The sequence below is a fragment of the Pteropus medius genome, unplaced genomic scaffold (assembly GCF_902729225.1).
Source record: "Pteropus medius unplaced genomic scaffold, Ma_sr-lr_union100, whole genome shotgun sequence".
NCBI lineage: Eukaryota > Metazoa > Chordata > Mammalia > Chiroptera > Pteropodidae > Pteropus > Pteropus medius.
Genome location: NW_024349125.1, coordinates 65,342 through 92,674, shown reverse-complemented (window position 1 = coordinate 92,674; position 27,333 = coordinate 65,342). Strand labels below are relative to the sequence as shown.

The 27,333-nt window shown below is 35.4% G+C and overlaps 1 protein-coding gene across 1 annotated transcript in view; it reads left to right on the top strand.

The window, feature by feature from the left end:
• The window catches only part of ZNF782 (zinc finger protein 782), a 39,384-nt gene that overhangs the window by 7,985 nt on the left and 4,066 nt on the right, over positions 1 to 27,333 (top strand). The window contains 4 exon segments of the mRNA XM_039880433.1: positions 16,728 to 16,823; positions 25,885 to 27,107; positions 27,109 to 27,260; positions 27,263 to 27,333. Coding sequence (XP_039736367.1) covers positions 26,089 to 27,107; positions 27,109 to 27,260; positions 27,263 to 27,333 — 1,242 coding nt within the window. The 5' untranslated portion in view covers positions 16,728 to 16,823; positions 25,885 to 26,088.

The window sequence follows — 27,333 nt, the reverse complement described above, 5'->3', positions numbered from 1 at the left end:
ACAGTTTGGGTTATATATATATTTTTATTGTGGTAAAATATACATGACATAAAATTTACTATCATAACAATTTTTAAATGTAGTTTTGTTGCATTAAATATACTCACATTGTTGTGCAACCCTCTTCACCATTAATCTCCAGAACTTTTTCATCTTTCCTAGCTGAAGCTCCCATTATGCTCCCATTACCCACTAACTCCCCCATTCCTTCCTTCTCATAACCCCTATTAAGCACTGTTCTATTTTTCTGTCTCTATGAATTTGACCATTCTACATAAATATAACTGGATTCATACAGTATTTTTCTGTGTCTGGCTTATTTCACTTAGCACAGTGTTTTTAAGGTTACTATGTTAACAGTGGTGGGAACAGACATTGTTATCTTTGCCTTGTTCCTGTTTGTAGGGGGAAAGCATTCAGTCTCTCGCTATTAAATATGACGTGAACTGTATGTTTTTAATAAATGTTCTTTAGCAGGTTGAGGAAATTCTCTATGCTTAGTTTACTTAGGGATTTTTTTTTATCATAAATAAGTTTAATTTCCTTTTTCTGCTTACTTGGGCTTCATTTTGCTCTTTTCTAATTTCTTGAGATGGAAGCTCAATTATTAACTCGAAGTTTTCTTGTTTTCTAATGTATTTAGTTATGTAATTTTCATCTTGGCACTGTTTTAGCTGCATCCTACAAATTTCCATTTATTGTATTTTCATTTCATTTTGTTCAGTGTATTCTTTTTTTATTTCTCTTGAGACTTCCTCTTTGAGGGATTATTTAGACATGTGTTACTTAATTTCTAAGTATATGGAGATTTTTCTGTAACTTTCTGTTATTGATTTTTAGTTTGATTTCATTGTGGTCAGAGAACACACTTTATTTCAGTTCTATTACATTTTTTTTAATGGCCCAGGATATTGTCTATCTTGGTATATGTTCTATATTTTTGGAAAGGATGCATAGTCTGCTGTTGGGTGGAGTTTATTTTATTTTTAATTTTTATTTTTGAATTAATTTATTTAAATTAGTTTCAAGTATACAGTACATTGATTAGACATCTATGTAGTTCATAAAACGATCTCCCTTATTGCTCCCTCCCTCTTCTGGCCCTCCACCTAGCCATCATATTAATACTAACAGCATTCACTCTGCCATGCTCTCCATCCCCATTCCTAACCATCAACTACTAATTTGTACTTCTTTAACCCTTCACCCCATTCTCCCAGTCCCTTAACCCTCACCCCTCTGTCCGTCACCAAATTGTCTACTATATTTGTTTAGATTAGTTTGTTCTTTTTGTTCCTTAGATTCGCGTATAAGTGAAATCATATGGTATTTATCTTTTTCTGTCTGACTTATTTCACTCAGCATAATAACCTCTAGGTCCATCCATGTCGTTGCAAATGGTAGGATTTCATTTTTGTTTTTTTTTAATGGCTGAGTAATATTCCATTGTATATATGAACCATAATTCTTTATCCAATCATCTGTTGATGGGCATTTACGTTGCTTCCATATCTTGGCTATTGTAAATTGTGCTGCCGTGAATATTGGAGTGCATAGATCTTTACAAATTATTTTTTTGGTTTTCTTTGGATAAATACCCAGAAGTGCAATTGCTGGGTCAAAAGGTATATCCATTTTGAATTTTTTGAGAAACCTCCATACTGTTTTCCATAGAGGCTGTACCAACTACAATCCCACTAACAATATATGAGGATTCCCTTTTCTCCATATCCTCACAAATGCTTGTTGTTCTTTGATTTATTGATGATAGCCATTCTGACAGGTGTCAGGTGATATCTCATTGTGGTTTTAATTTGCACTTCTCTGATGATTAGTGACCTTGAGCATCTTTTCATATGTCTATTGGCCATCTATATTTCCTGTTTGGAGAAGTATCTGTTCAGGTCTTCTGCCCATTTTTAAACTGGATTGTTTTTTGTTTTTTGTTGTTGTTGAGTTATGCGAGTTCTTTATATATTTTGGATATTAACTCCTTATAAGATAAATCATTAGCGAATATCTTCTCCCAGTTGGTTGTCTTTTGTTTTGTTAATGGTTTCCTTTGCTGTACAAAAACTTTTTAGTTTGATGTAGTCCCATTTCTTTACTTTTTTCTTTTGTTTCCCTTGCCTGAGGAGATATATCTGAAAAGAAATTCCTGTTAGTAATATCAGAGAGTTTACTGCCTATGTTTTCTTCTAGAAGTTTTATGATTTCGGGTCTTACATTTAAGTTTTTAATCCATTTTGAGTCTGTTCTTATATATGGTGTAAGAAGGTAGTCCAGCTTTTTTTTGTTTTGCATGTATCTGTCCAGTTTTCCCAACACCATTTATTGAAGAGACAGTCTTTACTCCATTTTATATTGTTATCTCCTTTGTCACATATTAAGTGAGTGTGTAAGTGTGGATTTATTTCTGGGCTCTCTAATCTGTTCCATTGATCAGTGTATCTGTTTTTATGTCAGTACCATGCTGTTTTGATTACTGTAGCCTTGTAGTATAGTTTGATATCAGGTAGTGTGATACCTCCAACTTTGTTCTTCTTTCTCAAGATAGCTGTGGCTATTTGTTTTTTTTTTTATGGTTTCATATAAATTTTAGGATTATTTGTTCTAGTTCTCTGAAAAATGTCATTGGTATTTTAATAGGGATTACATCGAATCTCTAGATTGCTTTGGGTAGTATGGCCATTTTAACGATGTTGATTCTTCCTACCTATGAACACGGTATATGCTTCCATTTATTTGTATGTTCTTCAATTTCTTTTTTTAATGACTTATAATTTTCTGAAAACAGATCTTCTACCTTCTTGGTTAATTTGATTCCCAGGTATTTGTAGTTTTCTATGCAATTGTAAATGGGATTGTTTTCTTAATTTCTCTTTCTGAAAGTTCAGCACTGGTGTATAAAAATGCCACTGACTTCTGAATATTTATTTTGTAACCTGCTACTTTACTGAATTCATTGATCAGTTCTAACAGTTTTTTGGTGGAGTCTTTAGGGTTCTCTCTATATAGTATCATGTCATCAGCAAATAATGAGAGTTTTACTTCGTCCTTTCCAGTTTGGATGCCTTTTAATTCTATGTCTTCTTTCTGTGGCTAACACTTCTTTTTATTTCTATGTCTTCTTTCTGTGGCTAACACTTCCAATATAATATTGAAGAGGAGTGGTGAAAGTGGACATCCTTGTCTTGTTCCTGATCTTGAGGAAAATGCTTTTAGCCTTTCCCCATTCAGTATGATGTTAATTGTAGGTTTGTTATATATGGCCTTTATTATGTTGAGGTATGTTCCCTCTATTCCCACTTTGCTGAGAGTTTTTATCATAAATGGATGCTGGATTTCGTCGAACACTTTTTCTGCATCTATTAATATGATCATATGGTTTTTATCTTTTGCTTTGTTAATGTGGTATATCACATTAATCGATTTGCAGATATTGAACCAACCTGCATGCCAGGAATAAATCCAACTTGATCATGGTGTATTTTTAATGTATTGCTGAATTCGTTTTGCTAATATTTTGTTGAGGATTTTTGCATCAATGTTCATAAGAGGTATAGGTCTATCGTTTTCTTTTTTTGTAATGTTTTTGCCTGATTTTAGAATCAAGGTAATGATGGCCTCATAAAAGGCGTTAGGGAGTCTTCCCTCCTCCTGAATTTTTTGGAATAGTTTGAGAAAAATAGGTGATACTCTTGCTTTTCTTTGAATGCCATTTGCATGAAATATCATTTTCTACCTTTTCACTCTGAGTCTATATTTGTCTTTGGAGCTGAGATGTGTCTCCTGGAGGCAGCATATGGTTGGATTTTGTTTTTTGATCCATTCTGCAACTCTGTGGCTTTTTTTGGTGAGTTCAGTCCATTTACATTTAGGGTGGTTATTGAAATATGAGGTCTTCTTATAGCCATTTTGTCTTTTGCTTTCTGATAGCTCAGTGTTTGCTTCCTTGTCCTTGTGTTTCTGTTTTTTTTATTTTGGTTGGCTTTTGTGAGTTTTCCCTCTGGTTCTTCTTGTTTTATGTTATATACTTCAGTTCTGAATCTTCTGTGTGTGGTTACCATTACAAATATGTAAAGGATAGTTATACATATACAATCATCTGTTTTCTTCTGTGTGTGCCTTATCTCCATTCCTTTGCGAATTTAGATCTTTGAACCCTCCCCTTTTTAGTCATTGTTGTCTCAATTTGTCCCTATGTATGCTGAATGTTCATTACTATCTTGCTATAGCAATTCTCTTCTTATTATTTAAGCTTATAATGCCCTGTTCTTAGTAAGGGTTGCACTCCTCTGCTTCTATTTGCCTGATAGTCACTTTACTCCTAATTATGTTTTGTTTGTTTGTTTGTTTTTGTCATTTTATTTTAGGTAAGCTGATCTCTTTCAGTATTTCCTGCAGTTCAGGCCTCCTAATGGAGAATTCCCTCAATTTTTATATGTCTGAAAAGGTCTTGATTTCTCCTTCATATCTAAAGGAGATCTTAGCTGGATACATTATTCTAGGCTGAATTCCCTCAATTTTTGCATGTCTGGAAGGGTCTTAATTTCTCCTTCATATCTAAAGGAGATCTTAGCTGAATACATTATTCTAGGCTGGTAGTTCCTTTCACTTAATAGTTTAAATATTTGATTCCACTCCTTTCAAGTTTGTGAGACTTGTGCTGAGAAGTCCAAGGATAATCTAATGGGTTTTCCTTTATAAGTTTCTGTCTGTGAGTGTCATTTGATCTGAAGTGAGTCTCTTGTAGACAGCATATTCATGGGTCTCGTTTTCTTATCCATTCGATTACCCTATGTCTTTTGATTGGAGCATTTAATCTGTTTACATTTGAAGTGATTACTGATAGGTACATTGTTACTGCCATTTTATTATTCATATTTGTTATTTCTATTTTCTTTTTTACTCCTTCTCTTTTTACAGAAGACTTTTTAACATTTCTTGTAATGCCGGCTTGTTGGTGATGAATTCCTTAAGCTTTTTGCTGTCTGGGAAGCTCTTTATCTCACCTTCCATTTTATTTCACTTTTCATTTTGCTGGGTAGAGTATTTGTGATTGTAGATTCTTGTTTTTCATAGCTTCGAATATTTCTTGCCATTCCATTCTGGCCTGCAAAATTTCCATTGAAAAACCAGCAGACATTCTTATGGGGGCACCCTTGTAAGTAACTAACTTCTTTTCTCTTGCTGCTTTTAAGATTCTCTCTTTGTCTTTGACCTTTGGTATTTTAATTATGCGTCTTGGTGTAGGTCTGTTTGAATTCTTCTTGTTTGGGACTCTTTGTGCTTCCTGAACTTGTCTATCTAATTCTTTTGCCAGGATGAAGAAGTTTTTTGTCATTATTTCTTCAAATAGAACCTCAATCCCTTGCTCTCTCTCTTTTCCTCTTCAGGTACTCCTACGATCTGGATATTTTTTATGCTTCTTGTTGTCTCAAAGGTATCTTAAACTATCCTCATTTTTTAAAATTCTTTTTCTTTTTGTTGTTCTGATTGGGTGTATTCTGCTACCTTGTCTTCCAAATTGCTGATTCAGTCTTCTGCTTTGTCCAATCTACTGTTGAATCCTTTCAGTGTATTCTTCATTTCAGTTATTGTATTCCTCATTTCTGTTTGGTTCTTTTTTATGGTTTCTATGTCCTTTTTAATGTTTATTATCTCTCTGTCGAGGTTCTCATTGTGCTCATTTATTCTTCCCATAAGTTCATTGAGCATCTTTTAACCGTTATTCTGAACTCTGTCTCTGGTAGGTTGCTTGCCTCCATTTCATTTAGCTTATTTTCTGGAGTTTTCTCCTGTTGTTTCATTTGTGGCATGTTTCTTTGTTTTCTCATTTTATTAGCCTCTCTGTATTCGTTTCTGTGTTTCAGGAATATTTGTTTCGTTTCTCACCCTTGGCCAGATAGCCTCATGTGGAACATGTCCTGTGTGGCCCAGTGGCGCACTCTCCCTGATCTTTTATGTCGGGAACTCTGGAAGTGACTTTTGTGTGGGTTGTGTATGATCTTCTGTTGTTGCCGAGTCTTTATTTCTTTATTGTTGTTAGTACATCAGTGAGTGGGATTACGTTCAGGCTGACTAATTGTGGGAGTTGGCTGCACCCTTAGGATAGGAGTCGTGTGGAGGCTGACCCCACTGAGTGGGATTTGCCCTAGCAGGCTTATGTACTTGTTGGAACCACCCTTTGTGTGTATCACTAATGAGACTAATCAGGAGTTGCTCCGTTGTGGTCTCTTGCCAGCTTCTAGATGCGTTGGTTTTGTGGCTCCTTGGGAGGAGCTCCCCCATAGGCCAAGGTCAGCCGCTGCTTTTGATTGCTCAGGGCTACCCGGTGAGAACTACAAAGGAATCTGCTGATAGTTATTGCTGGATCTGTAGAGTAAGTGGAAGAGACAGCGCTGTAGGCAGCTGTCGGTTATCCCCCATCCCTGACCTATGGCAGTTTAGCAGACGGACCAGTACTCTTCAAGGCCTAACACTGCCTGTTAGTTGCCTGTAAGTCTCTGAAACTGGATGAGCCTCTGGTTGATATGTGTGTTGGGTGGCACAGGGCCCCTGTGAGTCTCCTAGGTCTATTGAGTAAATTTTCCCCTGCCACTGCAGTGTCAGTTTATGTGCCAGTGCTGTCTCTGTGGCTCCCTATACAAGTTTCCACTCATAACAAGGTCAACTGCTGCCCACCCTGGGCCTAAATGCACCAACCCAGGGCAGAGACAGCTGCCTATCAGTGTGCAGAGGGCACTTTGTATACTGGATGGAGCAGGAACTCAGGGAGTCAAGGGCCGTCAGGCCAATACAGAACCTTGCAATTCCCTTAAGAGATACTGCAGCTTGTACAGGCAGCAGTGGTCTGTTCACAGCTGTTTTCATTGAAATGTGCTCACTGCGCTAGCCGTGGTTTATTGCCTGCTCTAACTGGACAGCTCCAGAGACAAGCAGGGCACAAGAGACTGCTTGTCAATGGGGCTGCAGGCACATTGTGGCTTGGGTGAAGTGGGATCTAAGGGAGACAAGGTCCCTTCAGCCAATACAGCCTCGGTTTTGCTTCAACTTCTGTGCGTGGGCGTTCCTGCTGTAGACATAGATCACAGTGAGACCATCTGCCATCAGGGATGTTCCCACAGACCCCTGTGTTTCCCGGATACAATATTGAAACTCTTGCAAGCAGCAAAGGTCTCCCTGCCATTGATTTCTGTGCATTGCCCACCCTGTGCCAGCCAAAGTTTGTTGCTTGTGTGGATTAAGAGATCAGGGGAGGAGGAGGGCAGTGCTGTGGGAGTTCACTGTCAATGGGCCACCTGGGGCAATTTGTGGGTAGGGTGGGATGGGCTCCTTGAGAGACAATAGCAGTCAGATCAGTATAGCCTCAGTCTTGCTGCAACTTTGGTAACTGTTCATGAGTTCCCGCAGAATTCCCAGATCACAGCAAAACCAGCTGCTGTCTGGGACTGGCCCACAGGACTTCGATATCTGCCCAAGTTCGTGTTGGCAGCAGTGATCTGCCTGACCCTATCTCTGAAATGTGGCTCCCAGTGCAGGTTGCCAGCTGGGAATGGAAATGTGGTTCACAGTGCTGGCCACCTGCTGCTATGAATACTTGGCCCTGAATAGGAACAGGGCAGCCATCCAGCAACAACTACCCTTGGCAATTTACAAGTTGGGCAGGGCGGACTGATTCCCTCTGACTAGCACTTCCTAATGGCTCTGTGGGAGGGGTTTACACAATCAAGCTGGCAGTGTCTGTAGATTATCCTGTAGGGGGGCCAGACTAAGGCACAATGTTTGCTACCTTTCTAGCCCTCGTTTTGACACCAGGTAATGCAAACTTTCTCAGAATGAATCCCACACAAGCCTCTGACCCACCGCTGGTGTCCTGGGTGAGAGCAGGTCAGAAAGCTTTTGCGCAGGTCCTTCTAAGGGACATCTAGGGGTTCAGTCTCCTTCTGTTTCACCAGACAGCCGGAATCCCCTCTGGTTTCTGTAGTCAGGAATTTCCTCTTTCCTGGGCTGGGACCCTTGGCTGGGACCCTTGGCTGGAGAGCCCCTAGAGGAGACCAGGACCGCCCTCTCCTTCAGAAGAGCATCTGCAGTCTTGCTCTCCCTCCCAGTGATCCTCCACAACCCACGGGTGCGGGTCCAGCCCGATTTGCGACTTTGCCCCTCCTACTGGTGTCCATGTGGCTTCTTTATATTATCAGATGTAGGCGTTATGATCAGCTAGACTTCAGGTGATTCTCCATGTTGATTATTTTATAATTTGGTTGCAATTCCAGTGTGGACCTGGCAGGAGACGAACCCTGTTTCTTCCTAGTCCACCATCTTCTCTCCCTACTTTGGGTGGAGTTTTTAATAAATGTCTATGAGAACATGTTGGTTGATGGTTTTGTTAAGTTGTAGATCCTTGTTTATTTTCTGTCTTGTTCTGTTAGTTACTAGAAAGGAGTGTTGATGGGTCTAACTAGATTTATCTCTTTCTCTTTTTGGTTCTTTCAGTTTTTGCTTTATATGATTTGAAGTGCTGTTGTTGCTATATAAATATTTTGTATTGGTATGTCATTTTGGTAGATTGTTCCTATAATCATTATGTACTGTCCTCTGTCTCTCTTAATATCTTTTCCTCTGCAGCCTCCTTGATATTAATGTTAGCTTCTCAGCTTTTTAAAAAAATGTTTGCAAGGTATATCTTTTTCTTTTCTATTATTTTTAACTTCCCTACATCATTACTTTTGAAGTGAGTTTCTTGTAGGCAGGATATAGTTGGATTGTGTTTTTAAATCCATCTGATTGTTTTTGTCTTTTAAAAGTTTTATCTGGATTACTTACATCTGATGTAATTATTGATATGTTAGAGCTTAAGTCTATTGTCTGTTATTTTCTTCTTTTTTTCGTTCCCTTGGTTACTTAATTTTTTAGAGTTCCATTTTGATCTGCCTATCATGTTTTTGAGATGTTTCTGTATAGCTTTTTTAGTCTTTCTCTAGAATTACATTTTATATAAATTTTCACAAGCTGCTACTGTCAACATTTTATTAGTTTGAATGAGGTGTACTACCTTTTACCTTCCCTCATTTATAATATAATTGTTATATATTTTTTATCCACACAGTAATAACTATAGTAGACAGTTACAATTTTGCTCCTGCCATGAAACAGTTTAGAGAATGTAAGAAAAAGAATACCTGTTGCATTTACACTAGTTCCCTCTCATCAACTGTTTTGCTTTCCATGGTTTCAGTTACCCACGGTCAACCGAGGTCCAAAAATATTAAATAGAAAATTCTAAAAATTAACAATTCGTAAGTTTTAAATTGTGCGTTGTTCTGAGTACTGTGATGCTGTTTCATGTGGGATGAATCATCCCTTTGTCTGATGAATGTATCCATGCTGTCTGTGTCACTTAGTCATCTCAGTTCTGAGATCAGCTGTCATGGTATTGCAGTGCTTGTGTTCAGGTAACTCTTATTTTACTTAATAATGGCTCCAAAGCACAAGAGTACTCTGGCAATTAGGATATTCCAAAGAGAAGTTGTAAAATGCTTCCTTTAATTGAAAAGGTAAAAGTTCTTGACTTAATAAGGAAAGAAAAAAATCATGCGTAGGTTGCTAAGATCTATGGTAGAACAAATAATCTATCTGTGAAATTGTGAAGAAGGAAAAAAATAGTGCTAGTTTGTCGAGAGAGAGACCACATTCATATAACGTTTATTATGGTACATTGTTATAATTGTTCTATTTTATTATTAGTTGTTGTTGTTAATCTCTTACTGTGCCTAATTTATAAATTAAACTTTGTTATAGCTCTGTATGTATAGGAAGAAACAAATACGTATAACAGTGGTCCCCAACCTTTTTGGCACCAGGGACCGGTGTTCCAATGAGAATCTAATGGCTGATGATCTGAGGGGGAGCTGAGGTGGTGATGCTAGCGCTGGGGAGCATCTGTGAATATAGCTGAAGCTTTGCTCTCTGGCCCGATGCTCACCTCCTGCTGTGCGGGCCTGTTCCTAACAGGCCACAGACTGGTACCGGTCCACGGCCCAGGAATTGGGGGTCCCTTATATATAGGGTTTGGTAATATCTGCAATTTTAGGCATGCATGGGGGTGGTCTTGGAACACATCTTCCATGGATAAGAGGGAACTACTCTACCTGTATTTTTTAGCATTTATGTTGTTCTTCCTATTTTCTTGATAGTCCAAGATTTCTAAACATTTACAATCTGTTTAGAGAATTTTCTTTAGCCATTCTTTTAGGGTAGTCCTGCTACTAGTGACAAAATTCTCTCAATTTTGCTTCATTTGAGAATGTCTTGATTTACGCTTCATTCCTGAGGATATTTGCACTGCATACAGGATTTTGGGTTGACAGCTTTTCGCACTTGAATAGTTTCACACTTTTTTATAGTCTCCGTGGTTTCTTATGAGATATCACTGTTTTTCCAGTTGTTTTTCCCATATAGGTAAGGTTGTTTCTGTCTTGCTGCTTTTATACTTTTTTTCTTTTTCTTTAGCTTTCACTTGCCTAACTATTTTGTGTCTGGGTGTGAACTTATTTGGGCATATTCTGTTTGGAGTTTCCTTAGTATAATAAAGAATTATACTAAGGATTTTTGTTAAGTTGTAGATCATTGTTTATTTTCTGACTTGTTCTGTTAGTTATTTTTGATGTCTAGCACTGACAGCTGATAAGCCCCACCTCCTCTGTCCTCTTCTGTTCCACATCTGGGTAAGATAATGATAAAGTGTGCCCCCTCCTTGCTTAGCATCAGTGAGGCATTTCAAACCACACAAATCCTGGCTCGTTATCACTTATCAGTTATACATGGCAATTCTTACTCTGGCTCCATCTTCTAAATGCAGTAAAATCCAGGGCCACTTTCTCCTTCCTTAACTCAGACCATTTTCAGATGGTCATTGATGCCTACCCTGCTCTCTCAAAAGCCTCAATATGTGAATAATGAACTTTTTCATGTCCTCACAATCACTAAAAAAACACCCCAAACCTGGATACATACACAGAGAAGAAACAAAAAATACAAACAGAGGTCTTACAGATTGACCTAATTGGAAGTTCAAAATGTACTAATATCAAAAAAAAAAAAAAAAAGATGGCACCAAGTGTCTTTTGCACCTCTTCGGCATATTCTTAACTAATATCTGGTGAGATATGCTGATTGGTAAATTGGCAAACCTTCTTGGCCTTAATACTGGGGCTCAAATTACAGTTTCACTTGGGGATTCTAGTAAATTTAAAGAAGATATCTCCTATAAGAGCAGTTATTGAATAGATAACAAACAATTATACTTCACCATAACTACTGGAATTATTGCCTTACCCAAATTCACAATGGTCATAGCACCCATTGTAATGGGTCATGGACCTACTGATCCAACAAGTAATATAATAAAATTAAGTGTTGGCACTTACACTTAATTATCTTGACAAAATGGAACTCAGTGAACCTACCCCCTCAGCTGTAGCCATTACACGCAATCTTTACAGGCAAGATCTTAACCACATTCACCTCTGTTCAGGAGCACAGATATGCTATTACATTGATGACATACTCCTCTGAGGAGGTTCATTTGATATAGTCATTCAGGACATACAGACACTCATAAAAGAGCTCACAAAAAGGAATGGGCCATTGTCCCACACTTAGTACAAAGCCCCACAACCTCAGGTGAATTCCTGGGAATTGTTTGGTCAATTGAGGACTGCTGTATCCCTGACATTCATGAAACAGCTCTTGGCACTCCACATCCTCAACATTACCAGTATCTTTAGTTTTGTTGTTGTTGTTGTTGTTCTGGTGACAACATATTCCTTTTAACAAATTTTACTTAAGCTCCTTTATAATATTAGTCCCAAATCATCCCACTTTGAATAGGGCTTCTTATAACAAAATGCTCTAGAATCTGTCTAAATTGTAATGTAATAGACACTCCTGTCTCTGAGAGACTCTTTTGCTACAGAGGATTTAGCAACCTCCTCTCATGCATCTTGGACTTTATGGACCACCTATGCTTACCATGAAATGCACATGATCTTCTGCTGCAAGATACTGCCCTATGTTACATGTGTTGCATGCCATTAGAGCAGCATTTGTGGACTGCATACTTGCCTCTCCTGGACATAGATACTCTCATGGGTTCTGATTCTTTGACTCTCAGCACCCAGCTGTTCATGGTGCCTTGGGTTATAGAAGCAGTATCCTTCAACGTTGGCCAGACCATTGAGACCTCATTGCTGAAATGGAAGTGGTATTTACAAGATAGATACAAACATGCAAAAAGAGGTGGCCTTCCCTGTCTTAAGTCCCTTGTTAGATGCCACAGTGCTGGAGGAGATCATCCTTATTCCTGATTCCTTGACTATCTAGGGAACCTCTTAGGCTCAACTGAATGAACAGCAGAAGGAGTTCATATATTTTACAGAGTACAGTGTCACTGTGACACATAATGCAATTCTCTGGAGAACTGCTATTTTTCATCCTTTAACTAAGATATCTGTAATAAAAGATGGGACCCAAGTCAGTACAATTGGCCAAACTTCTTGCATTCATCTTGGCACTGAAGGATGCACTGGACAATATTTGGGCAGTTTTACAGACATTTGGGCCCTTGCCAATGACCTGGCTCTCTGGTTCAACCAGTGACAACTGTAGTTCCTTGTCCAGGGTAGCCCCTTTTCGAGGAAAGAACTCTGGACACCTTGCCTCATAAATACCCCCAAATATAAATCGAGGGTACACATGAGTCTGAACATATTAAAACTATAATACAAGGCATCGTTGAGACATTTCTGGTCACCTTTGAAGTGCTAGACATCTTCAATAATGACCAAAGTACTTATTTTACTTCTCAAAATACACAGTACAGGGGTCTTGAACAAACAACTTTTACTTCCTTTACAACCTCAGGCTGCAGTCCTCATAGAGTGCAATATTAGCTTATGAGTTCAAATCCAGTTAAGTGAACCATGACACATTTCAGTCATCAAATATCAGAGGTGAATTGTAATAGAGTCTGACTCCATTTTTGATGTTCAACTACTGACAGCTTTCCTTAGAATTCTTGCTACATATTTTCATTTGCAAATATTGTTTTATTTCTTTCTAATCTGAATAACTTCTTTTTCTTGCCTAATTGATTCAGCTAGAACCTATATTACAGTAGTGAATAGAAGTGGTGGGAGTGAACATCTTTGTCTTCTAATCTTAGAGGGAAAGCTCTAGTCTCTGATCATTAAGTATGATGTTAGCTGTGGTGTTCTCTTAAATGCCTTTTATCAAATTGAGGAAGTTTCATTCTTTTCCTATTTTGTTGAATATTTTTATCATGAAAGAGTGTTAAGTTTTGTTATAGTGCTTTTTCTGTGTCTATCATATGTTGTTTTTTAGTTCTATTGATATGGCGAATTACATTGATGGATTTTTGGATATTACACCAACCTTACATTCTTGGGATAAATCCCACTTGGCATGGTATATAGTACATTTAAGATGTCATCAGATTCAGTTTGTTAGTGTTTTGATGGGGATTCTTCCATTTGTATTCATAAGAGATATTGGTCTATAGTTTTCTTGTGATGTCCTTATCTGGTTCTGGTATCAGGGTAATGGTGACCTCATTCAGTTATATAGGAAGTATTCTATTTTCTGTTTTTTTGGAAGAGTTTGGGAAGAAACACTAAGTGTGGTAAAATTCAGCAGTAAAGCCATATGGGCATGGACTTTATGGGTAGTGTTTTGATTACTGATTCAATCTCTTGTCATAACTCTGTTCACTTTTCTTTTTCTTCTTGAGTTAGTTTCTGTAGTTTGTGTCTTTCCAAGAATTTGTCCCTTTTATCTAAGTTATATAATTATTTGCATACAGTTCATAATATTCCTTCATAATTATTTTTTATTTCTGTATAGTCAGTAGTAATGTTACCTCTTTCATTTCTGATTTTAATAATTTGAGTCGTTTCTTTTTCCTGGTTAATCTAGCTAAAGATTTGTCAATTTTGCTGATCTTTTCTAAGAACCAACTTTGGTTACACATAATTTTATTTTTCTATTCATTAATTTTTAATCTAGTCTTTATCATTTCTTTCCTTGTGCTTGCTAAAGGTTTAGTTTGCTCTTATTTTTCCTTTGTATGGAGATGAAAGGTTAGGTTGTTGTTTTATCTTCTGTCTTAATGCAGTTGACCCTTGAACTGCACGCGTCCACATATACACAGATTTTGTTTCAAGAAATATATGTTCAGCCCTGCATATTCCTGGGTTTCGCATCTGCAAATTCAACCAACCATAAATTGAAAACAATATTTTCAGTCTGTGGTTGGGAATCCATGGATGTGGTGGGTCGACTATATGCATTGTGTTATGCCATTTTTTATAAGGGACTTGAGCATTGGTGGATTTTAGTTTCTGTGTGGGGGGATGATCCTGGAAGCAACCTCCTGTGGATACCGAGTAATGACTGAGTTTTGGAGGAGTCAAAAGTTATATGTGGATTTTTGACTGCATGAGGGTCAGCCTCCAAATATCTTCATTGTTCAAGGGTTAACTGTATAGTTGTTTATAGCTTTACGTTTCCCCCTCTAATCACTGTTTTTTCTTCATCCTATTAGTTTTGGTATGTTGTGCTTTCACTTTCAGTCATCAAAAAGTTTTTTCAATTTCCTTTGTAATTTCCTCTTTGATCCATTAGTTATTTAGGAAAATGCTGTTCAATTTTTACATATTTGTGAATTTCCCAAATTTCTTTCTTTTACCGATTTTTTATTTCATTCTATTAGGGTCAAAGAAGATATTCTGCATTATTTCTATACTTTTAAATTTATTGAAGTTTGTTTTATGGCCTAATAAATGGCATATCCTTGAGACTTTCATGTACATTTTAGAAGAATGTGGATTGTGCTCCTGTTGGGTAGAGTGTGGTGTATATGTCTATTGGATTTAGTTGGCTTATAGTGTTGTTCAAATCTTTTATTTCTGTATTATCTTCTAATTATTCTATTCATTATTGAAAGAGTGATAATGAAGTCTCCAGCTATTATTGTTTGATTGTATATTTTTCCTTTTGCTTGTTCAGTTTTATGTCTATGTATTTTGGTGCTCAATTGTTGGGTGCATGTAAGTTTATAATTGTTATTATATGTTCTTGATGGGTTTACCCTTTTGTCATTGTAAAATCTCTTTATCTCTAATAACACTTTTTAAAATTTAAAGTCTGTTTTGTTTGATATTAGAGTAGCTTTCATTTGGTTGCTGTTTTTATGAAATATCTTTTTCCAGCCACGTGTTTTCAACATGTTTGTATCTAAATCTAATGTGTATATCCTTATCATATAGTTGGATTTTTTTTTTTTTAATCTAACCTGACAATCTCTGCCTTTTGTCTGGATTGTTTAGTTCTTTTACGTTTAATTTTATTACGATATAGTTGGGTATTTGTTTGCCATTTTACATTTTGTTTTCTACCTGTGCCATGTATTTTTCTCATCTATTTCTCTTCTACTGTTTTGTAGTGTGAATATTTTTTAATGTAACATTTTAGCTCTTTTAATGATTTCTTCACAATATTTTTTAAAGTTTATTTTCTTATCTGTTGTTCTATGGTTTATCATATGTACCTACACTTACCAGAATCTACATCAAATTTATATTAACCTAATTTTAGAGACGTATAGAAAAGTTACTCCTATGTAGCTTTATTCCCCTACCTCCCTTGTGATATTATTGTTATACATATTACATCTATATATGTTACAAACCCAGCAGTACATTGCAGTGATTTTTATTTTATACAATTTTATATCTTTTAAAGAAACTGAGACAAGAAAGAAGAACATGTATGTGTTTATAACATTGATTATATTGAACTTTTTATTTGCCATTTGTGATTTTCTTCATTTGTTACAGTGGATTTGAGTTACCATTTGGCAATATTTTCTTAGTCCAGCGTAGCTTGGCTTCCACCTATCCTTTTTATGATTTTATTGGGAAATATAAACATACATCTGTGTGTGTTAGAAAGCTAACATTACATATATGTACTCATTGTTTTATACAGTTAATTTTTAAATGAGTCAAGAGACCTTTCTTTAATGTATCTTGTAAGGTGGGTCTGCTAGCAAGAAAAGCTCTCAATTTTGGTTCATTTGGAAATATTTTTATTTTGCCTTCATCTTTGAAAGATAATTTTCCTGGATATAGGATTCTTGGTTGATAGTTTTTTCTTTGAGTAGTTTGTATCACTCCACCGCCTTCTGGCCTTTATGGTTTCTGATGAGGAATCTTACTGAGAATCCCGTTCCTCTCTACTCTGGAAACACAAACTCTCCACCTCTGTGTGTGCTTTGGTGATTTTTCATTCTACTTTTTTTTCTGGTAATTCCCCACCCGTAAGTAGTTTCCTCACATGTATCCACAAATTAGTACTCAATCAAAGATTGAAGGGGGATCCTTTAGTAGATCTCCATAGCTCGCTCTCTCACCATAGCTAATAAACGTGGACTTTTATTAGAATTTAATGTTATTTAGGCTGTGATTTAGGGATTTAAGGAGATCTCTTTGGAGCATCTGAAATATTTTTGTTTTCAGCTCCCCCAAAAGAGGGTCAAGTGAGTCTTATTACTGTGCCACTCTTGAAGCTGCATCTTCCTTCACATTCAGAATCATCAAAGCCCATACAGTAAACCCGTGTCCTAAATTATTTCCCATTTACAGGATATTGCTCTATAAAACCAGAAGTGATCTTCAAGTTGGAGCAAGGAGAAGACCCATGGTTAGTAGAGGATGAATTTCTAAACAGGAGTTTTTCAGGTGAGTTTTAGAATGCTGGTAGAAAGTATCCCTGGAAAACTAAATTTAAAATGGGATTAGTTAAAGATAGACACCTTTGAAAGTTTAGAATTGAGTAGATCTAATAAAATGTGGATATGGAGGGTGTAAGATAAGGGATACAATGTAATGGTTTTTATTTTTTCATCTTTTAAACTAGGTAACAGAGTATATCATTTATACCTGACAAATCGAGTAATCATTTTATATTTAATGAATATAAAGTTAAATATAAAAGAAGATAATAGCTACTAAAATAGAAGGTTAAATCATGAGAAAAGAGAGAGAGGAGATGTAGTAGCTACTGTATCGTTAGGTACAGTTTAATAAATAATTAAGAATTATGTAAGATTTGTAATAAATGTAACTACTATAAATGCAAAAATACAACCTTTCTCATTATTAGAAGGAAGACACAGATAATAATAAAAAACATTTATTACTGAAAAGGTTTTATTAAAAAAACTGTAAACATTAACGTACATAAACAGCATAGCATAAGGTAAGACAGATGTAACTGTCATATCAATGTCAGTGGGTTAAAGTCACTTATTAAGAGGAAATGGTATGAGATTCTATCAAAGAGACATACTTAAAAATAATTTAGAAAGTTTAAAATATGGAACACTATTAAGACAATATACATAAAATAATTCAGATTTAATTTATATAAATATTAGATAGGGTTTGGATTCACATTAAGATTTATACTGTAATAAAAAGGACATTTTAATAAAGCTGAAGAAGGCAATTTAAAAAGGAGATGCAATGGCTGCAAATACCTATGTGCCAATTAAATTATCATCAAGATTCATAAAACAAAATCTGCAAGAGACATGAGGAGAAATAGTAACACATGAGATATAATAGACCTATGTATACTGCTCTGATTTCATTACTAGATATGGTGGACAACAACTGAGATTCTAGATCATGAGTTGGTAAATTATGTTCCTAGCGCTAAATCCAACTAGCTACTTGTTTTTGTAAATATAGTTTCTGGAATGTAGTCATTTGTTTACATATTGGTTATGGTTGCTATTGTGGTGCAACAAAATAGCTTAAGTAGTTGTAACTGAGATCTTATGGCCTGCAATGACTAAAATATTTACCATCAAGCCCTTTACATAAAAAATTTGTTGACCACTTCTGTAGAAGCTATTAGTACCATATTTTATCACATGAAGCTAAATTTATGTGTGATTTTCAAGCTCTATACTCTGAAAATATAGTATAAACCTTCTCTGAAGTGTCACTGGAATAACTAAACATAAATATATCCTGAGTAAAAAAAAAAACCTTTATTAAATTTGCAAAGTTAAAGTAAGATAACTTAATAAAACTAAAAATTATAGACAGTATGATAAAAATCCCCCATTTGTAAGTTAAAAAAAATATATATTTTTGGAAAATCTATTTGATCAAGGTGTACATCAATATTATAATTATAAAAGTATAAAATGTATTCGTGAACCTGTGTTCAGAGGTTTCTAAGAACTCAGAACAGCTACTGTATTAAAGTTTACAATTTATTATAGTATAAGGATGCAGGTGAAATTGACAAAGGTGAAAGTCATGGAGAGCAGAATCCCAGAGAAACTAGATACAAACTTCTTATTTTTTTCTCCCAGTGAACTTGTATGAACAGTGCTTAATTCTTCCAGCAGTGATGTATGATAGCATACATGAAGTACTGCCAAGAGAAATTTATTCAAGCATTCGTGTCCAAGGTTTTTATTAGGGGTCAGTCATGTAGGGCTGGAGCACCTACACGACTGACCTTACTTACTCAGGCTTCAGCATCTCCAGTGATCAGACTAATATGCAGGACCTGAGGCCCCAGTGATGAATCACATTGTTAGCCTGAACTATCCATGTGGACCAAGGCCCCTGGTATATAAAGACACTCTTATCAGGAAGGATATTCCATGGACTTTTAAGGTATTGTCTTCCAAGAGGAGGTTAGAGGGCAGTCATTTCTTTGGAATGTGCAGGATTTGAAAATTCCAAACCTACTAAGTTAATCCTTTACTGCACAGAACTTTTGGGGTATGAATATAGCATTGCTTAGTGGAAAATTTGAAGAACAAGGAATGTTGAGAAGACTTAAGCAAAACAAGAGTAATTTGTTTTTTAAAATAGGTAGAGATGAATTAAGTGGAAAACTATAATGGTATAAATTAAATCAAAGCCAAAACATGGTTCTTGGAATAAAAAGAATTAAATAAAATCCATACAGTAGCTATTCTATACTAGAAAAAGGAAAGCATTATATAAGAAGTTAAAGTTAATGCAAATATACTTAGAAATACAGCTGCATAGATATTGAAATTTTGAAAAACTTTGAGAAGCATGAAATAAAACTGAAATAAGTGGATATATCAGCTATTCATAGATTGGAAGACAACTTCGAAATTCTTAATTCTCACCATTTTGTATAAACATACTTACAAACAGGACGGTGTAGGATCTTTTCTGACAGGTACTAAAGGTATGTTATAAGTCCATTATAACTGGTACAGAATGTTACTGGTGTGGGGATAATTATAGACCTTTGAAACAGAATAGAGAGCCCAGAAGTTATGGCTACAAGCAAATAAATGAACAACTGTCACAAACAGTTTGAACAAAGGAAGCCGTGATTCCATTTGTGTAAAATTAAACTATTCTTTTTAGGGTTGTAGAAGTATAAAGAAAAATGAAGAAATTTTTTCTGTAGAATTTATGACCCAAAAGACCTCTTAGTGCCAAGGAAGTTGTTCCCAAGAAAGAATATGTGAAGTCTCTTGGAGCCAGTCTTTTTATATATCATGAACTTGATGGTGGTTCTATAAGCGTTCACTTTATGCCATTTGTTAACTTATGCAAAAGAGGTTTATGTGTATTTGTTTTAATTTACATGTTCTGACAGCTAGAAAGGGAAAAGTAATGAGTGGGAGAAACTTACTACATATGTTCCTCACAAATGTTTTTGTTTCTATAAAAGAATTCAGGTCTTGTCACATCACTTTCTCACTGTGGCCTTCCATGACATCTTATTTATAATGGCACTCTTCATTTCTTTCTTTCTTTTTTTTTTTTTTTTTTGAGTTGAAAGGAAAGTTTATTAGAAAAGGGGTAACCCTCCACAGACAGAGTGTGCTCCTTTCAGAGGCAGAGAGTGAGAGGGACAGTGTGAGAGAGACAGAGCAAAGACACTGAGAAGGACAGGGAGAGACAGAGTAAAGGTACTGAGAGGGGCCGGCACTCTTCATTTCAAGCAGTCCACGTGTCTCCATGTTTTACTTTTCTCTTAAGCCCTTATCAGATCTTCTTATTTCTGAAAACATATTTCAAAATCTCCACTTCCTTGTCCTATTTGAAAATTTCGGAAGCACTACTTTTCCCTTCCATACCTTTTCCTCTTTCTTTGGTGGAACTAATTGATTCCTAAACCCAATCCCTCCTTGGATCTAATCCTGCTTTTGTCTCTGTTTCCCTGACTGCTTAGTCCTACATTTTGTTGGCTGGGTTTAAAGTTGCATCTCTGGTACCTCCAACATAATAAAGCATGGGAGTAGGCATACAATGGATATTTGTGAGCAAATAAATTTTGATTCCCAGTCTCTTTCTCCTCCTGATTTGTCTGCCTCTGAACACTCTGTTCTATGTATCTGCTCTTTTTTTTCTGTACAGTAACTTCCTCCTTGTACGCATCATCCGTCCCCATAATTCAGGCCCCTTTTGCTTTATCCTGATGACTTTGTCTCACCTTCAGGGCAGCTGTACTCCAGTGTTGTAGGGTCTTTATTGTTAAAATGACCAGATGAAAACTAAATTTAACTCTCACAACTCAAAATCCTGTCTTTTTCCACTTCTTCCATAATTATTTATTCTCCTAGCCTACTCTCAGACAACTATGAAAAATCACTTTAAAATTCTGAATTGCTCATCACTGTCATCCTCATATTGACCTTTCAGAACTTTCTACATTTTAGTTTTCTTTGTACTCTGTCTTTTCGTATTCTTACTATCTAATAATATTACCCAAAATTAGAGCCCTGCTCTTTAATGCCTTGGTTATTTTTATTCCTAATTAAAGTTAATTTTTACATAATGCATCAAATTCATCTTGCTCTGGACTGACAAAGTAACCTATGGCTTAAAACGTAGGGTTTACACATAACTTAATATATGAAATTTAAATTACCGTTATATTAGTGACTATCAAATTATGAACTCTTCTTGCATTATCTGATGTATTTATGTTGCTTACCCTGTTGCCAGTTTCCTAAGTGTCACCCATTCTTCCCTACATCACACTTTTTATCATTATATGCTTTTCAATACAAGTTCTTTAATAAATTTATTAAATTTCTTAGCATGCCTGGCACAAGGGAAGGTCTCTAGTTATTTTTTAAAAATTACTACACATATGAAATTTTGGCTAAGGTTCCTACTTCTATAAAATGAGCATGGAATATTTTAGCCTACTTTAATTTCTCCTTTTTGTAAATCTCCCAATCCAGTTCATGGCTATTTCACAAGAAAATGAGACTTTTCACATTCTCTATGCCAGATAACATACAGTTCTTGAAAGAACACTTTTCCCCTCCTGGAAATGCACTAAAAAGAATAGCCTCTGTTTTATTCTTTCATACTCTGGTATGTAACATAAATAAATACAATTACATCGTGGATTAACTGCAAAGCCAGGTAGAGGAGAGGTATTTCACATCGATTCACTCTGAAAGCACTATCCCAAAAGCAAATACCCGAGTCAAGTTTCTGTCCCCCAATCAGTTATATATAATTAACAAGTAATTATTCAGTTACTTGAAATTCTTGTTCTTCTGGATCTTGGGTTGCCAATCTCATGAAATTGTCTGCTTCTTGACTAAAAAAAATTCTGACAGTACACCTTAATGACCTGAAAGTTTTCTAAATGATGTTAGCTCAAAAGCATGTTTATTAGAGTCTTTTTATTGAACTATCAACAGTTAGAAGTACTTAGTACTGCTCCTTTCCCTGAAGTTTAGAGATTTTCCTCTGTTGATGACGAACTCTTGCCTAGCTGAGAGCAGAACTTTCAGGCAAGCATCAGAGTTAAAAAACATATGAGACGTCAGATTTATAATGGGTATGGTTAATTTGTAACTAACAATTTTCAAATGAGAAAAGTCTGCTGTGGGTTCATAAAAAGAATAATGCACTGACAAGGACATTTGATTATTTCCTTCATAGGAAAAATATAATAAACCCACTTTTAAAGAAAAGTTTTAGGTAAAATATCTTTAAGGACAAAAAATAAGCCTATTTTCAAAGAAGTCAATGAATGGTACATTTGATTCAACAAAATGCACGAACAAAACTTTATAGAGGAAAATTCCTGACATTATAATAATAATCCTGAGACATAGTACACTAATAATATACCATTAATGTATAAAAATATCAAGTAACAGATTCAGCAAGTCTGGAGTACGGCTTAGAGAAGTGTCGTTTTATAAGACTCCATCAGTAACTCTGAAATACATCCCCAGTTGAAAATTACTGACCTAAAAGATACTAGAGGTTTAAATACAAAGGTAAGCTTTTAGCTAAGTAAACACTTGAGATAATAACTGAAAATACTGTATTTTTGTTGTCTAATATTATGCAAAGTATTGACAGTACTCTGATAAATATAGGAAAACTTGGTGTTTAATGACAGTTTTGTTAAGTATCTTTTATGAATATTTTGGACAGTGAGGGCATTGACAAATCTGTATAAATTTATTTTATTTATATATACTTTCCAAAATATACTATTAATATTTCACATGTACAAATTTAATGTAAGGCAAGGTGAACATCTCTTCTGATTTTTTCCATCTTCCCATGGAACTCTTATGACAGTAACATACCAGACAAACCCGATCTACCATTTCTTTTACTTTTTATTTTGAAATAGTATAGGCTCACAGGAAGTAGCAAAAACAGTACAAAGATTCTGTGTATCCTTTCACTATGTTCCTCCAATGGTGACATCTTAGTAGCTATAGTAGAGTATCAAAACCAGGAAATTGATGTTGGCACATTCCTGTTAATTAGGTTCCTGACTTTCCTCAGTTTTTAATTTTAACTTGCATTCATTTATGTCTGTGTGTATGTGTGTTTACACACAAGCATATAGCTCTATGCAATTTTATCCATGAATAGGTTTGTGTAACTACCTCCACAGTTAAGGTACAGAACTGTTACATTAGCATAAAATAACTCTTTTGTGCTATCTTTTTGTTTTCATACTTCCTTAACCTACTCCCCAGCAGTTGTCTGCGTTCCCTGGCAACCATTAATATGCTCTCCATTTCTATAGTTTTGTCATTTCAAGAAAGTTAAATAAATAGAATCATATCATATAATCTTTTGAGATTCACTGGTTTTTTTTGTTTGTTTGTTTGTTTTTTTAACCAAGCACAACCCCCTGGAGTTTATCCAGATTTTTCCATGTATCAGTGATTCACCCACTGAAGGATGCTTAGTTGTTTCTAGTATTTTCCTATTATAAATAAAGGTGCTATGAATATTTGTGTATAGATTTTTGTGTGAATCATGATTTTTATTTCTCTGGTATAAAGTACTCAAAGTTTTCAATTCCGTGTTCATGTGGCAGGTACATGTTTAGATTTATAAGAAATTGCCACTAATTTCTCCAGAGACGCTGTACTATTTTACATTTGTACCAGCAATATATGAGAGATTTTTTTGGTTTTTTTTGCAGTATCACCAATATTTTTTATTATCTCTATGTAGTTTTTAGCTGTTCTAATTGGTGTGCAGTGATATCTTATTGTGCTTTAACTTGCATTCCCTAATGACTAATAATGTTGGATAACTTTTCTTTTGCTTATTTGCCATATGTATATTTTCTTTTGCTCATTTTATAATTTTTTTTTAATTTTTATTTTACATCTAAGACCTTTGTTATATTGCGGTTTGCAGATATTGTCTCTTAGTCTGTAGCTAACCTTTTCATCCTCTTAGCAAGGTATTTCTTAGCACAAACATTTTCAATTTTGATGACGTCTCCAATTTAATACATTTTTAAAAATGGGTTGTTCTTTTCCTATGTCTAAGAACTCCTTGCCTAGCCCTAGGTCTCAAAATTTTTCTCCTGCTTTTCTTTTCAAAAGTTTTATAGTTTTATTCTTTACATTTAAATCCATGATACATCTTGCATTAATATTTATATATGATTGGTATAGGCCAACATTCATTATTTTGCATGTGGTTGTCCAGTTGTTCAGCACCATTATAGAAAAGAATTGTCAAAAATCAATTGGCTGTGCTTATATTGGTCTCTTTTTTGGTTCTCTTTTCTGTTTCATCGATCTATCTATATTTCCATTTCTCTTTCAGTACTACACTGTCTTGATTACTATAGCTACATAATAAGGCTTAATATAAGGTAAACTTTATTCTTTTAACAAAATTGTTATAGCAATTATGGTTTCTCTGTCTTTTCATATAAAGTTGAGAACAAACTTATCTATAAACATTCTTGCTGGGATTTCGATAGGACTTGCCTTACATCTATAGAATAATTTGGAGAATTGACATCTTTACTAGATCGAGTCTTCCAATCCATGACATAGCACATTTCTCCATTTATTTAGATCTTTTTTGATTTTTTTCATCGGTGTTTTGTGATTTTCTGCATACTGATTCTGTATGTGGTATTTTAGGTTTATGCTTAGGTAATTTTTTAATTTGAGTATGTAAATAGTTTTGTCCTGAAAGATGTCTAGGTTATGAGTATCACAAAGGTAGAAGTACAGGAAAGTCAGGAAAGAATGTGAGTACCAGACTGTTTCTTTTGAAATGAACCATTGTAGGGGAAATTATCCTGGACCAGACTATTGTAGAAAATACTGTAGATTTGTAGATTTGTGGAACGATAGTTTGAACACCTAAAGTATATATAGGTAATATAAAACTTCATTTTCTAAATGTCTCTTAATTCTTTCACCTTTTTTTTTTTCCTTGAGGTAGTGGGCTATGGATCTACTTAAGTGTTTAGCTAAGACCTGATATCCTTGCATGACTTAGTGGTAACAGCAGGGTAATAGTCAAATGTACACAGTAATTTTTTATGGTAGGTAAATGTAAAGGATGTTTCCAAAATTTATGGTAGTAGGTGATCCTTAAGGTTTTCAGAATCAATAGAAACCAGATATGTTGAAAAGTGCAGAGAAGGCAGAATTAAGTATGGGACAGAGTTAAAACTCATGTTTTAAGAACATGAGTGAGCGTATTAAAAAGGTGATCAAAAAATGTTTACTTCTGAACAACAGTAGTAAAATCCAAAGTTCTAGAGCCAGGATAGAGCAGTGAATCCAGTCTGAGTGGAAACATGGGTTTTCCTCCAGTCATTGTTACATTTCCTCTTGGGCATTTGTGTACCTAAGAACGACAGCCAGGAGAATTAGAGCGTGGGTTTTATGACTGTTTTTTTTTTAAATATGAGAAAGTTCATTCCATTATAAACTTATTTTGGTGTTGACGTATAGAATGAAAAAGGAGAACCTCTAAATAGAATCATGTAGATTGATAAATATCCTACCATTTTAATCTTACTTGATAGTTTAAGAACCTGTATCCTAATAATCTCCTTAATTCAAACCCTTTATCTGCTGGAACCCCTAAAAACTCTTCTACATGATTATTTTTGTTTGTTGTTGAATTCATACCATTCTCAGATTGATGTTTGTTCCCAGAGCCCAACTCTTTTAAAACCCATATGTTCCCAGTTCATCATTTCTTTCCTTTATGCCCGAATTTGAAAATTTTATTTAAAATGCCAGATACATATGATATTCATCTCCAAGTTCTTTCCCCTTTTTTTTCAATAGCAAGCCTCCTTGCCCCACACGCCATTCCCAAGGAAAGTGAATGTAGTTAATACATACTAGGAATTACTACAGTGTTGAGAGACTTAGCATCTGTATAATATGGCACATAGCCCTTTTATCTTAAAATTTCATTAAATTTCATAAGGAATTTTTAACTTTCTCATTTTTAGAAGACTACCAACTTGATCTTTTAGAGAAGAGCCAGGAAAACCAAGACAGATATTTTTGTCAAGTTTTATTCACCACCAACAGAACATTGACTTCAGAGCAAGAGAAAGTTTCAGGAAAATCATTTAATCTAGGCACAGACATTTTTGCTTCAAGAAAAATACCCGCTATATGTGACACTTTGGAGCCTACATACTTGGATCTCTATGCATTGGCTCCACATAATTACTCAAAAAAGAAGGCTTATGAGTTTAAATGCATCTTGTTTTAATGCTAGAAATGAGAGAACAAATACTGGAGAGAAGTCTTTTGATAATAATCAAAATTTGCAGGGTTTTAGTGACGTGGAGGAACTTACTCAACATCAGATTTTTCAGACTTTGCAGCAATCTTTTGAATATAATAAACGTAATGTTTTGCATGATCAGGCTGCCTTCATTTCATGCAACAGTGCCTACACCCAACATGATGAATCAGCCCTTGTCTCTTCAAGTATTCACACAGAGAAGAGTCACTCTGAATTTAATGAAGATGAATGTAATAAAATTGGAAACAATTTCAGTAGGATTACTCAACTTCGGAGAACTGATATAGGAGAGAAAACTTTTGGTCAAAAAGTGCATTTCAGAGAATGTCAGAGAACTCACACAGGAGTACAACCCCGTGAGTGTGGGAGAAACTTCAATTCAGCCATTAATGTACAACAGAGAACTCACACAGTAGAGATATCTTGTGATAATAAGACATGTAAGGAAACTTTTAGTCCCCACTTAGCCTTCAGTATACAGCAGAGGACACATGGAAGCGAAGAACACTATGAATGTAATGAATGTCAAAAATCCTTCTCTAAGAGGTCATCCCTCGTTTTACATCAAAGAAGTCATACAGGTAAGAAAATTTATTAATGTAATGAATGTGGTATAGCTTTTTCCTGGAAATCATCCCTAGCTATACATCAAAGGACTCATGCAGGGGAGAAACCCTATGAATATGATGAATGTGGGAGAGCTTTCACCTACATATCACACCTCAGAGGACACCAGAGAATTCACAAAGGAGAGAAACCCTATGAATGTATTGAATGTGGGAAAACTTTCCTCTGGAAGTCAATCCTGAATATACATTGGAGAAGTCATACAGGGGAGAAGCCTCATGAATGTGATGAATGTGGGAGAGCTTTCACCTACAAATCATAGCTTACACTACATCAGAGAACTCACACAGGTGTGTAGTGAATGTGGTAAAACTTTTAGCCAGAAGTCAAATCTTGGATTACATCAGAGAACTCACACAGGGGAGAAACCCTATGAATGTAATGAATGTGGAAAAACTTTCAGGCAGAAATCAAGCCTTGGAAAACATCAGAGAATTCATACAGGGAGAAACCCTATCAACGTAATGAATGTGGTAAAACTTTCAGGCAGAAATCAAGCCTTGGAAAACATCAGAGA